At 31.1% G+C, this 15,426-nt stretch overlaps 1 protein-coding gene across 1 annotated transcript; it reads right to left on the minus strand.

Moving 5' to 3' along the window:
- Positions 1 to 243: 243 nt before the first annotated feature.
- Positions 244 to 1,170, minus strand: LOC8263466 (uncharacterized protein At4g26485). Its single transcript, XM_002523209.3, has 3 exons — positions 975 to 1,170; positions 656 to 854; positions 244 to 556 (listed from the first exon to the last, which is right to left on the minus strand). The coding sequence occupies exons 1-3, from the start codon at positions 1,168 to 1,170 to the stop codon at positions 244 to 246; spliced, it is 708 nt and encodes a 235-aa protein (XP_002523255.3).
- Between the last annotated feature and the right edge of the window lie 14,256 nt (positions 1,171 to 15,426).

Genomic DNA, 15,426 nt, shown 5'->3' on the forward strand with positions numbered 1-15,426 from the left:
GTAATTTCTGTCAAATTAATGGATAATGTATAATACTCAATTTTAAAACTCTTTGATTTTCATAAGTGAAAATATCAACCTGTTACTATCAAAATTGGTGGAAGATGCATGAAGTCTCTATTTTTAAGACTTTTATTTCATCAATTAGACCACTATAAAGTTAATAGATGACGTACGAAAATTGAATTTTGAGAAGTGAGAATACCGACTAGGTTACTACTCATTCACGAAATCATGTCTTTGCTAATTAAGGTGAATTGCTCCCAAAAACAAATGTAAGGGGGATCCTATAAATTTGAAGGTGCGGCATTCTCCAACTGGAAAAGTCTCGTCACATCTTCCAATTCCATGTCCTCTCTTATTAACATATCCTGGATAATCCCATTCACAAAAGATCGCACACCCAAAATTATACAGCCCAACTTCTTCCGCCAATTTCTCTATCTCCCAGTTGCAAAATGGATGTGCAGTCTTATGAGTCACATGTACCTCTCCATTCTCTGTCAACATTTTACTTGCACTTATCAGGAACCCCTTCACTACCCTCTTGTGAAGCCTGCAGAAATGAAGAAAAGCCAAGTAAACGCATACAATTATAGCTGGAATGACCAAAATTGCAGGCCATTAATTTGGTTAAGGTAATAAGCAGACTTACTCAATTTGTTTCTTGTCATGTTCACGCCATTTAAGAGAAGCATGAGGGAAATTAAAGACTATCCTGTCAAAAGTAGTGTGCGCCAGAAGAGAGTATTGGCTCATAGTACTAGCATCCACTTTATGAATGATTCTGCACCCTAAATCCTGTAGCTCTTTCAAGTGCATTTCAGCCCTTGAATACTTTATTATCAGCTCACCTTTAATTTGCATGGACACCCAAATTATACCAATTAAAATAGTAATAACGTAAAGAAAGAAAGAACCCAGATTATGTACAGAAAGATGTTAATATTACGGACCAAGCTAAGCTACCTTACCTTTAGAGTCAAGAGAGGTTGCAACCATATTGGAAGCAGATCCAAAGGCTTTAGCCAAGCAAGCAGCAAAAGAAAAGTCACCTTCACCAACTAGAAGTATTTTATGAGAAGAGCTATAGTGCTTTATCCATTTCTCTTCTGCTTTAGCACCTAAACAGCTGCTGCTGCTGCTGCTATTACTACCAACCATTGCCATTTTTTGACCTTAAAAAGTGGCCTAGTGCTACGCTACTAGTATCCTTCCATCTGAGGTTGTTAAGTTCTCTTTCTTTTCCTTTTTTTATTGATCTTTCTACGTACACCATGATATGTATATATATAGCAACTTTTTTAACTTTGGAAAATTCTTGCCTAAGAATTTGGATCAGTTCTTATTTATGAGTCTCATTTCCAAGGAAGGTCTCTTAGTTTTCTGACTCAGTATATCCACCATGGTCGGCCGTTTCAAATGCCATTTACTGTGTATAAAAGAGATTCTTAATCTTGAAAAGAAGAAAACAGAAAGAATATCGGGTGCTTTTCTCTAGGAGTCTTTTCCAATACCACCAATTAAATTTTGGCCACGATTTCTTTTTTTCTTTTGAGGAATCGAAACAAATTATTTATGATGAGTGTTTTGTGTATAAATTCCTTTTTTTACCTCCATGCTGTATTTACTTGAATTATAATCTCTTCTATTTGGGAGCTATCTTATGCTCTAAGCAAATAGACGTGAGTCCCGCCTTTGACTACTCTAACTTTTTGAATTAGATAATATTTAAAATTAAAATAAATTATTATTATTATTTTATACGAAAAAAGGATTTTAAAAAAAAGTTATAACATTAATATTTTGTAATTCTCATTCTATTTCTTATCTAATTCTTATTTATGATTTCTTTAAAAATTTGCACTATATGTATTCCTTTGAGAATACTTCTAATAAAGTGATTGTTAATATTTACTTGAGAAATAAACTTGACAATCAAATATGACTAAAATATAAATAGAAAAAAACATATATTTTTTATCACGTTTTAATAGTTGTTTAAAATTACAAGAGTATTTTCATTTCTATCAATGATATCTTCCTTTATTGAGTGATATTTTTTATTTGACCTCGAGTTGCTCATTCTATCACTACAACAATCTAATGTTCACTTTAATGATTTTGTAAGTTCTCAAAAACTAAATTTTGTTAATATCACAATTAATAATTTCTAAAATTGTTCAGTAATAAAGTATGTTGTAACAATCTTTAGTGACTTTACAATAAGTTGATCATTAACGTAAAAAAAATGATGGGGAACCATATGATTTTCTTCGTAATATTTTTTACTCTAAGATATATAGGTGTATACATCCTACCTAAAATTTGAGATACTTTTAATGTCATTATGACTAACATTGGAAAACTATAAATTATTTTACCACATAAAAGGCGACTATTCTCACTATATAATGAACTGTTCTAAAAGAGCCTTTTTTTTTAAAAATAAAAATTACCGATAGAAAATATGATCAATCAACAATTTAAAATTTTAAAAGATATATAGAAAAGGAGTACACTAATAGATAAATATATGAACTAACATAGTTAGGGGTCTTTTTTTGATAAAAATAGTTAATTATGTTTCCAATCTCCATCTTTAATTTTAAATCAAATGATTAAAATTTTATTAAGAATTTAAATTTAAAGATTTAAAAAATATAAAATCCCAGCATAAATCAGGTCACTTATTAATTTTTAGGATAATTACTATTTACCTTTTATATTTGTTCATATTATACTAGTTATCTCCTAACATTTAAAAAATATATTTTTTCATTCTTTTATTTTTTAATTTTATACTAAAAACTCCTTCTATCAGAATTTCCGTTAAACAACTGTTAACTAAGTTTGATCTTATACTGTTTATCCTTTATCTTTGGTGTAATATATATATTGCCCCTTATAATTTATTTATTATACTAAAACCCTATTGTCTAATTTTTATATAAAAATCAATTTTAGAGTTTTTACAAAAATAATTAATTAGTGTTCTTTAATTACTATGATTTTTAGTATAATCAAATTCTAATAAAATTTAAAAATTTTAAAAGTACTTGTATTAATCAAAATATTAAAAATTCATATAATTTAATTTTAAATTATTAAAATAAAATAGATAGTATTATTATTATTAATTTTATTACAGTAGGATTGTAACTTTCAAAAGAAGTTTGAAAATAAAATCATATTTTTTTATCAATTTAGATATTTATTTACATTGATTTTCAAAACGCAAGGAAATTTTAGTGCAATATATAAAATAAAGGGGGCAATTTGTATATTATACAAAATATTATGGTGAAAATAGTATAAAATCAAATTTAATTAACGATTTCCTAATATAAGTTTTAAAGGAAGGAGTTTTTAGTATAAAATTATAAAATAAAAAAATAAAAAATATATTTTTTTTAAAATGTCAGGGAGTAACTAGTATAATATAAAAAACACAAGAGGCAAATAGTAATTACCCCTTAATTTTATTCATAACAAACTTTATATAGGTTAGTTGAGAATGTAATAATTAAGATTCCATTTGACATATGTAATTGTGATTATCCATCGTATATTCATTTTTGAAATAATATCTAAAGGATAGACAACCATGAGCCTACAAAATTAGAGAGTTTTTAATTAAAATTGATTATGTAATTGTTCATAATTTGTAATAAGAAATTTAATCTCCTAAACTATATGTATACCTTCTCAATTATATAACATCTTTGCAATTAATTCCATGTTTAAATCGAAATAATAATAACAAATTAGTATAGAGTGGATGGATAAAAATGCAGATTCTTCGCCCAAAGAAAATGACAGAAAATATATGGATTCGGATCCTCCACCAAACAAAATGATGGCCCATGGTTGTGTAAGTCAAGACATCCACTCGCTCTTATTGCAAACCCAGAAGCACGTTTTTCTTCTAACGAATTTTCTACGCTAAAGCCATTATCGCTGGAGCTGTATCCATGTAGTATGACAGGATAACTATATCTGAGTCATAATTTACATGTAATATAGTAAGAAATAAAATAAAAAATACTTATATTCCCACTTTTACCTATAGAGCATTTAATGAAATCATAAAAATTATAAGTTAAGTATAATTGTAATAAGATTGAAAAAAAAAAAAAACAATAAAAGCATTACAACTATTACAAAAAAACAAAGAAAATATAATCTATGCATTCTAGAAACATAAAAACTAAATGATAAACAAAACTTATACTAAATGATAAACAAAACTTACTTATCATCATAATTTTCAAAGATATCCTCTAGTATATTATTATAATCAAGATAACATTTGTTATTATATTTTATATGCAAAAGGTAATCGATGATAAACTACTGAAACAAATTTAAGAACCAAAATTTTCAATTTGTCGCTATCATGATGGTACAAAAGGCTTTATTAATATTAAAATGAAATGAACAACTTAATGTTTCTCAAATTGCTAATCTAAAACATTTTCAGTCCTAATCCTATAATGTGATTTATTCTAAGTTATAGGAAAATAATTACTATATATGTTAAATGTCATAGTACGAGTTCAAGATGTCAAATGTCTCCACTGATTAATTGAGTTTTATCATCAAATATTTCACCATTGAATATTAAAGAAACTATAAGGAAAGGGATACTACATGCCTTCTAGACTTACTTTTACATTGTATGTCTAGTGTCATTCATATTCTAGCATGTGAAAATAAAATTAAATATCAAAAGAAAAAAGCTAGAATAAAAACTTAGTGATATTTTTTTCAATTCAAGAATCCCTCAATCAGATCCTTTTAATAAAAATATACTAATATAGGAAAACAACTTATAAAGATGAACATGTAAGGAAGTCTTCAAAGCATGCCCTCAAAGTTAAGTATGAACCCTTCACTTTATGCATTTTCTCTTGTAAATTTTTATTACAATTCAAGTCCTTTTCTCCAGTAGCAATGAACTCGTACGTATTCAGCCTAGTCACATTAATTGATTTTTCATGAATAGAAGAGATCGAGACAAAGGATAAAAAGAGTATAAGTCAAAGAGATTGATATCTCATGGTTGGTTGAGTAGACGAATGGTGATAATAGAAAACATTTAGTTACTCTAACGCTTTGAAATTATTCTAATCTGTAAAGTTCTATATCTGGTGCAAAGTCACATTCCACGAGAACAACAAAAGAGACAGATAAAGAGAAAGAACAAAGAAATAAATGAGATGGATATAATTGTACAAACCATAGGGAATATGTAATAAAAAGTACCACAGAAAATAGGAAGAATATGCTCTACTTTATACCACAACTAATAATATGCATGTAATTGATTGGATATAAATATATTTTTAAAATGGAAGCACTACTAGGTTATCAACTGTTATGGAGATTCTATTCAACTATAGATGCAAGGGCTACCAAATTAAAAGAATAGCCTGAAAATAAGAGGAAAAGAACATGAAAATGATTTTCATTTTAACGAATTCGAAAAGCAATATTGATATTAAAAGCACAATGTATGAACATGACTTAACTCAAATTAATAATTATAAAATTTAGAAAAGAATGTTTATGAACGATCTTAGCAACTGGTGTTAGTTGTTATACAAGAATTTGAAGTATTAGAGGGCAAATCTTGTTTGTCTTCCAAACTACTTGCTATGGACATATCAAGGAATTTAAAAAAGGAGAGAACCTAATTAGTTTGATAGCAATATAACAATAATATAATTCAAGTATAGTAAGAGACAACTTATCAATAGTATGATGCATTCCTTGTATTTGTAAAGGAGATGGAGAGTCGGAGCCCAATTGAGAATGAAGTCACAAACTTTATTAAATAAAATAATTAAATAAATAATTGATAAATGAATCTTTTTAATAGATCACCTTATTACCTTAATGACAATATATTAATACACCTATCACCAAGTAGGTGAGAAAGCTTTTCTTATAAAACAAAATTCTATAAAAGACTAGAATTTTAACATTTGAAAACTTAATGATATTTTTTTCAATTCAAGATTCTCTCAATCGAATCCTTTCAATAAAATATACTAATACATGAAAACAGCTTATAAAAATGAACATGTAAGGAAGTTTTCAAAGCAACAATAATGACATATGCCCTCAAATTTGAGTATGAACCTTTCACTTCATGCATTTTCTCTTGTATATTTTTTTTAACAATTGAAGTCCTTTTCTCCAACAACAATGGACTCATCTACATTCAGCTCGTCATGTTAAATGATTTTCCACCAGCAAAAGAGATCGAAACAAAAGATAACAAGAGTATAAGTCAAGAGACCGATACCCCATGGTTGGTTTAGTAGACGAATAGTGACAATAGTAAACATCTAGTTACTCCAATGCCTTGAAACTATTCTAATCCCTGAAGTCATATATCTAGTATAGAATCACATTCCACAGGAGCAGTAAAAGAGATCGCGAAAGAGAAAGAATAAAGAAAAAAACGAGATGGATATAATTGTATAAGCCATAGGGAATATGTAACAAAAAATGTCATAGAGAATATGAAGAATATGCTTTACTTAATATCACAACTAATAATACGCTTGTAATTGAATGAGATATAAATATGTCTTTAAAAGAAAGCACTAGTAGGTTATCAATTATTATAGGAATTCTACTCAACTATAGATGCAAAGGTTGCCAAATTAAAAGAATCTAAACATAAGAGTAAAAAAAAATGAAAATGATTTGCATTCTAAGGAAGTTGAAAAGGAATACTGGTATCAATAACACAATGTATTAACTCAAATTAACAACTACAAAATTTAGAAAGGAATGTTTATGAATTTGGATACTACCTTAGCATTTGTGTTAGTTGGTGCATAAGAGTTTGAGGCATTAGAGGGTAAATCTTGTTTATCTTTCAAATTTCTTGCTATGGACATATTAAGAAATTTGAAAATGGGAGAAAGCAATAAAGCAATAATATAGTTCAAGTATAGCAAGACATCATTTATCAATCGTATGCATTTCTTGTATTTGTAAAAGAAATATAGACTCAGAGCCCAATTTAGAATAAAGTCACAAGCATTATCCTTGATAGATTTGATGGGAAAAAGAATAGGTAATGCCATAAGAAACTAAAAAGTAATAAATAAATGAATCTTTTTAATACACCACTTCCTACTTTAATGACACTTTTAATACACATATCACCAAGAAGGTAAGAATGCTTTTCTCATAAAACAAAATACTGTAAGAGACTAAAACTTTAACAATTAAGAGAAATAATCTTAAAATCAATATATGTTGCCAATTAAGAAAGAGAAAGCATGTTTAGAATATATATATATATACACTAGAATTAACAATATTAATTTTACAACAGAAATATCTTTATTTAAGTTTATTAAAATTAAATTTTTTTATTGCTGCTATTTATATTTTTAAAATATTTTGTCATAATAATATTTTTGCTCTCTCTCTCTCTCTATCTATCTATCTATCTATATATATATGTATGAAAGTAAGGTTGTAGCCAAGATTTCTTTTCTTACATGTCTTTCTCTGTTTTTTTTTAAGAAATTTCTCTTAATTTAGATGTATTTTTCTAATAGATTAGTTTATTTCTAAGGTTATCTCTTTCTTCTCTTAAAATAAAATAATTAAAATTTCACCTAAATTTTTAATTTTTCTCTCTTTTATTACTCTTCCATACAAACTTTCTATCTTCCTTTCTTCCATTGCTTCACATATAACTATGCTTCCTCTTAATTCCTAATATTTTATTTTAAAGAAAAAGAAAAAACTCTTAATCCTCGTATTTCAGCCATTTATTTTTATAACAATCCAGAACCAAATCACATGAGATATTGTCTGCTTTGGCCTCACTGACCTCGCGGTTTTGTCCCCTTGGCGGATTCGAGAACTTCCTAGGAGGTCACCCATCCTAGAATTTCTTCGAACCAGGGACATTTAACATTGGAGTTCCTATAACTTCACAGCCAAACAACCAAAAAGTGCCTTATGTGATTAGTTCCAACTCTTTACATATATGTTATCAACCATTCCCCGCCCCATTTCAATATGCAATTTGATTCATTCATGTACCCTCGTACCTCAGAGTGCTGCCACCCTAGAAGCCTGCGAGAAGCTGCTCCTTGTCCAAGCATCCTATCTTTGCCCCGGCGTCCACTTTCCGCCCTCATCAAACTGCTTCTCCAGGCCAGGCTGTCACATGCCCACCAGCTTCCACCTAGTTTGTCCTCGAACCACACATCTACTAGAGGGGTCCTCCTCTGACACCATTTGTAATGACTCGGAATCAAATCACATGAGATATTATCCACTTTGGCCCCCCACTGGCCTTAAGGTTTTATCCCCTTAGTGAGTTCAAGAACTTCCCAAAAGTTTACCCATCTTGAAAATTTCTCGAACCCGCCAAGAGAACAAAACCGTGAGGCCAATGGGGGCCAAAGCGGTCAATATCTCATGTGATCTAGTTCCGTGTCGTTACAAATGGTATCAGAGTAGGACCCCTCTAGTAGATGTGTGGATCAAGGACGAACCAAACGAAAGCTGATGGGCATGTGATAGCCTGGCCTGGAGAAGCAGTCTGATAAGGGCGAAAAGTGGACACTGGGACAAAGATAGGATGCCTGGACAAGGAGCGGCTTCTCGCAAGCTTCTAGAATGGCAACACTTTAAGGTACGGGCATACATGAATGAATCGAATTGCACATTGAAACATGGTGGGGAATGGTTGATAACATATATGTAAAGAATTGGAACTAATCACATGAGGCGCCTTTTGGTTGTTTGGCTGTAGAGTTATAGGAACTCCAAAGTTAAACGTGCTTGATTCGGGAAAATTTCAAAATGGGTGATCTCTTGAGAAGTTCTCAAATCCGCCAAGGGGCTAAAACTGTAAGGCCTTTAGGGGCCAAAGCAGACAATATCTCATGTGATCTGGTTCCACATCGTTACAAAAAGTATTAGAGCCAGGACCTTTCTAGTAGATGTATGGTTCGAGGATGAACTAGGCGGAAGCTGGTGCGCACGTAACAGCCTGGCCTAGAGAAGCGGTCCAATAAGGGCGGGAAGTGGATGCCGAGCAAAGATAGGATACCTAGACAAGGAGCGGCTTCTAGCAGACTTCTAGGATGGCAGCACTCTAAGGTACGAGGGTGCATGAATAAATCGAATCACATATCGAAATGGGGCAGGGAATGGTTGATACATAGATGTAAAGAGTTGAAACTAATCATATGAGGCGTCTTTTAGTTGTTTGGCTGTGGACTTATAGGAACTCTAAAATTAAACTTGCTTTGGATTTTCAGGATGGTGACCTCCTAGGAAGTTCTCGAACCCTTCATGTGATCTGGTTCTAGGTCGTTACAGTTTTTGTCTTCTTGAAATCTATTTATTTCTTTCACAAGTGGTGATCATATTTTTTAACTCAACTTCTTCATCCTTTTCATGTTCATCTAAAATTTCTTTCTCGTAGATCAAGAAATTTGTCTTTATCATATTTAGCTTTTTCCATGCCAAGTTAGTTAAGTTCGAACTTTTAATCTTTTTATATAGATAAAAATAAAATTTTAAGAGATAGTTTCTCTTTTGTAGATGTATTTCTCTATTTCTAAAGCCATTTCTATACATTTTCTTTTCTTTTTTGTAAAAATTTATTATTACATGTTCTAACATAGTTTTACTTTTCTTATATGACACTTTTTCTATTTTCTAAAGTCTTTCCTTGATTTGGCATTGTAAACACCCATTTTTTGAATCGAGGGAATCATGAAACACCCAATGATGAAAGTTATTGTTCCTTTCGAGTCTTATGGAGTTGAAAGTCAAAATTTCAATTAGGATTGTAGGTAATGAAGCTAAATATTACTTTTCGAAATCAAATTGAACTAAATTTACCAAAAAATCAAGTTTTGGGATCAAAATTGAATAAATTACCAAATATAAGGACTAAATTATAAAAGTTCCTAAAATTAGCCAACCTAGAGCTAACCGGCTCTACATAGTACTGATTCGTCCAAAACTCAAATTCTCACGTCAAAGGTGTTTTCCGAATTTAAACATCATTAATTACTAAAATGTGCTTTCTAGAAGATTTTTATTAATAATTATCTAGCTTTTAATTTTTTTGATTAAATGAATTTTTTTGATAATTAATCCAAATATTTTAAAATCTGTATGTATCGATGAAAAAAGGATTTTGATAAATCTCTTTAATTATTAATTATTTTTTAGAATTATCGATAATTAGAGAAATAATTATCTTAACTTCTAGGTTTCTTCCACCTTCTCTATAAATAGAAAAGAAAATCCTAAGCCAAGAAAGGAGTTTGTGGTTGGCAATTCCTGGCAGACAGAATAATTGGTAAGTTGGTGAACGTATTGTGATTTCTAACAAAAATAAACACAAACCCTAAAACACTATGAATTCTCACCCAATCTTTAAATCAACCTCCTCCTCTACTTTTTAGACTCGAGGATCTGTACAATACAGTGACAACCTGAGAGTTTATTACACACAATCATCTCATCATTAATTTTCTTGCCTTCCTTTTATTCAATGATTTTATGATCTTATATAGTAACACGTTTAGGGTTTATGTGATGAATGTTATTTGATATATGCTTAACATGCTTAGATCCTGGTTTGCCATGATATTTTACTTAATTAATGTTATTTTTACTAGATCAACATGTTAGGATTTTGGAATCTGATAACTTTTATGAATTTGCATGATTAGGTCTAAGTTTTGCCATATTTTTTATTAGAATTTCATAATTTAGCTTTAAATTATGGATCCCTTAATATTCTGGATAAAGCTACCATATTTAGTTAAGTATCCACTTAAATCTGCTTTAAGTTAATTACTTATTATTTATTTGTTTAAAATATATTGATGTTGCTTTGCCCTAGAAATTATATTATTTACTTATTTTGCTGCGTATTATATACATATTAATTGTTATTTTGTATTTTTATGCATGTACATTACTTATGAAGGGTTTCAAAGTTACTGTCCGCTCAAATCGGTTTAGAATGAGCCCTAGAGCTGATCGTCTCTATGAACAGTCGATTGGCTCTATAACATAACCAATCGGTTGTTTTGACAGTTTTCGTCGGATCTTCACCTGACGATCGGATTTTGCTAGTTTCTGCCTATTTTATCTGTTTCTTATTAGTTTTTGCTTTTTTTGTTCTTGGAGATGTAATTTTTTATTTTCCTTGCTTTTTTTCTTTTTGCGTTATTTGATATCTATAATCTGTGAACAACGGAAAAATACTTGTTTGTTTGATTACTAATTAAAAATAACTCATATAGACTTAGGGCTTTAAAATTGAATTTTAGCATGAAACTTGTAGTCCATTAGGTTAATAAGATGGTAATTAGGAATAATTATATAGTCCAACTAGACTTAGATAGGCTTTGCCATATCTAATTAATAAACTGACCCATTTAAACTTAGAAAATTAAAACATGCTTTGTATTTAAAAAGTAGGCTATTTAGAAATAATGGTTGGTAAACTTGGACTTCATAATAAAACTGAGCTAAACTAAGTGTGTCACGACCCGACTTGTGGGTCGTGACCGGCACTAGGGAATGGATAGGCGTAAGGCCACCGAATCCCGTAGTAAGCCTGACCATTACTAACTCAATCAAATTGAAATTCGGACTCAATCTAAAGCATTGATTCACAATTAACCTTAACTATCAGATCCTACATATTTAATTCGGTCTGCTAGCATAATTAGGCAAGACCTAAATTTACATAAAATTACAAACTGATAAGTCTAAAATTTCTACTGTGGAGAATCTAGAATTTTAAAAGTTAACATACCAACAAATTCAGTTATATCTAACCCGAGGATGAAGGAATCGGGCTGCTAGATGAAAAACACTGCGAAAAACTAACTGCACCTGAAAAATAGTACTAAGACACCTCTTGTCTTTGCTTTAACACACTCCCCTGAATTTTCCAGCTAAATATCAGGTTCGAACAGGTCATCTTCAGGGCAAGTCCTGGCTCGGCCGTAAGGTCAACCAAGACAGACAAACCCGCCAAGCCGAGGAGGCAGTTAGATTAGGAAGCCTGAATATGGAAGCTGACTTAGTGTGAGACTGTCAGTCTCGAGAGTGAGTTAAAATCATATATCCCAAAACAAAATATAAAACTTCAATAAAATATTTACTTAATTAAAATAAAATATACAAGTCATGCTATGCTTCTGCAAAATAAAATAAAATAAATTTTTATTTCATACCACGGGACAGAGTACCTCGGCATAATCCTAATCCCAACACTAACATCTCGACTCTCTCATTTTAACAGAACTGGCGCCCAGAGAGCGAAGCTCGACGAAGATCCTTAATTTTAGTCCGGTCACTTCATTATCACTATCAATCTTAGCCTTTTGGCTCTCTTACTCTAAGATTGGCGCCAAGAGAGCGAAGCTCGACCAGGGTCCTTAAGTCTAGTCTAGTCACTTAGGTTTCCAAATAAGCCGGCACCCAGAGTACAATGCTCGACCAGGAACCTTTACTCCGGCAAACTCACTCTCTTCAGCTCAGAGAGCAATGCTTGACCAGGGCAAGTCCTAAATTTACCTTTTAAAATTTAACCTTTTTACTATTTGTCTCAGATTCCTACCGATGCGTACAGGGTCCTGATGAAACTCATCAAATAGCATGTTCTACAACCGTCCCATCCCGAGTCAACACGAAATCAATAAAATCATAATGCAGAAAATGAAACATATATAAACAGTAAATAATTAAATAAGTAAAATATTAATCATTTAATCAGAGATATCATGAAAAAATCTTAGCATGACACACGTAAGCAGATATATGACTTTAACTCATAGATCTGACGACCTCCTAGCTCTACTCCGATGCATCGGGTGGAGCAAGCCGAACTGACGGATTATCTAATCACGAAAAACAATTTAATCAATAACATTGAAACATTTGACAATGAACCCTAGGTCTAGATTTCTAGGACTGACTGTCTAAGAATCTCAACTCGGAAGAATCCTACTAAAAATTCGGCAGAACCTCCCCTAAATTACAGACATTTACTCCTCGTATAACAGGTCCAAGACCTGTTAGAAAACACTTCAGATTTCCAACAATTTATTATTTTAACGAGAGTCGGGTCACCAAGACTTCATTATTTTCCCGACTCCGCCACACGTCACAAATCACGACTAAAGGCAGACAGTCCGACAATTAATTATTTTAACTCACAATATTTTTCTAATGCTCAACACAATTCAATAAACACATAAATTTTACCAATGAATTATAAAATCAACGGGCTAGAGAATTACCGAGATGCTTGATCACTCGGTCGACTCGCCTCCAGCCGCGGGAGTCCGATCGACGATCCGAACAGACCAACAGACTCGAAACAATGCGCTGATGATGATTCCAGCTTTCGATCCGACCCCCGATCATCTAGAGAGATTTACGGATGATCTCGACCGTCAATTTTCAAACGGAGTCCAATCTCCACGAAACTTGTGCCATTAGAAAGCTTGAGCTGAGGGGAGTCCGGATATACCCTTCGATCATCCATCACTTGCCGGAACTTGCCGGAAAAGCCCGAGATTTTTAGCTGCCCCTAAGTAAATCTTCTTCCCCGGATCACGCTTTTCCAATAACCATAGGGGGAAATGATGGGCAAAGAAGAAAGCTCACTAATTGCTGGTCATTTTGAGACTAGAACCACCCAAATTGGCTGCCGGAGACGACGTCAACGATGGTGAGAAGCTGCTTCCCCTTTCTGCCTATTTGCTGCCACCTGACGCCACCGAAGTTACTGTTGCCTTTTCCACCAAGCTCGCCGGCCTCCGCTGCACCTCCGGCCCTCTTCGCCGTGTCCTAGATGGACGCAAATCCCCATCTGCCATGGAAGCTGACCCGAGCTCCCCTCCCCCGACTTCTTCTTCTTCTTCCTTCTTTTCTTCTTTTCTTTTCTTTCTTTCTTTATCGACATTTGGTCCCTCAACTTTTCTTCTTTATCATTTAGTCTCCCAACTTTTTTAATTACTAACAATTTCGCCCTGCAAAATTTTCAATTAACCCTTCAACTTTTCTTTAGCTTTTTAATTAAGTCCCTAACTATTTAATTTGGACTAAATTACAATTATTGAAAATAGAGAATTACTTATTTACTCTTGCTTTTAAATATAAAATTACCAAAAAGCCATTGCCGACATATTTAATTACAAAAATACTAAACATACAAATTTTCATTAAAACTCCATATTAATAAAATTATATTTTTAATCCTTTCAAAATAAATTTTCAATTTATTCCTAACACTTAATTAATTTAATTAATCAATTTACTAACTATTTTCCAATTAAAATCAACACCATTAGCTAATTAAAATTCATTATTCCTAAATAAATTCTTTTATAAAATATTAATTATTAATTCCTTCATAACTTTCAAATATAGAATTTAATTCATATATTCATATCGGGAAAAAATTGAATGACCGAAAATATAATTTATTTTCTAAGGAATTTACTTAATTATTTTTCTTGTAAATCAAACTAATTAGATGTAGAAAAATAATTCTTTTATTTTTATCTAGCATTGAAATTATATTTTAAATCATCTCAATTAATTAATTAAAATTAAAGTAATATTAATTTAAATAAAAACTCATTTATTAATTATTACTAATATTATTATTATTAAAGAAAAATTCCGCATATTATAAAGTGGCTTTGATGCATGTAATTGAGTAGCTAATTAGGTTAAAATAGAGATTGGTTAAGCCTAATAAAATACGCTTGAATTAGATGGACCTAACATGTTGTATTGTGTATGTGTAAAAAATATTATGTTGTATTTATAAGGAATATACTATTAACTAAAAAGGTAGGAATACATAGTTCAGAAAGTCGGTTTTCAGATCCATATCTGGATGCAGTGATGCTTCCTTAAGAAATCTAGTTATGCCACGTAAGAAGTAAAAAGGTCTTGGTGACTCACTCAGGTGGCAACTCTATTCCTCTGTGCTAGTCTCTATAATTAGTTAGCATATTACTGATTAGATTAGAAAGCTTTGCAGTGCCCGTGCTTGCTAAGAACACTTGGATGCGCGCTTGAAACCGCCGCTCACAAATGAGTTCTTTAATATGCTATTTTTTCTCTTTATTCTCTTATTGATTTAATTAAAAACTCGATCCATTAATTCATATTATTTTTTTCTCACACTCTTAATTATGCAAGTTTTAGATTTTCAAATTTATATTGATTTCTTTCAAATATTTTAATTGAAGACAACAAGACCGAAATTGGAATTATCAAATTCTAAAATTGCTAATATGTACAACAATAATCATAGTAATCATAGTAAAGGTTATTAGCTAATGATTTAAATTAAATAATTATCTAATATTTAAATAT

Source organism: Ricinus communis, chromosome 9, assembly GCF_019578655.1.
Source record: "Ricinus communis isolate WT05 ecotype wild-type chromosome 9, ASM1957865v1, whole genome shotgun sequence".
Lineage (NCBI taxonomy): Eukaryota > Viridiplantae > Streptophyta > Magnoliopsida > Malpighiales > Euphorbiaceae > Ricinus > Ricinus communis.

Bases quoted from the DNA above. Each gene is read 5' to 3' on its own strand.
- LOC8263466 (XM_002523209.3), bottom strand. From the start codon at position 1,170: ATGGCAATGGTTGGTAGTAATAGCAGCAGCAGCAGCAGCTGTTTAGGT. The intron at 855-974 runs GTAAGGTAGCTT...TGCAAATTAAAG, and splicing joins AACCTCTCTTGACTCTAAAG to GTGAGCTGATAATAAAGTAT. The intron at 557-655 runs GTAAGTCTGCTT...TCATTTCTGCAG, and splicing joins CATGACAAGAAACAAATTGA to GCTTCACAAGAGGGTAGTGA.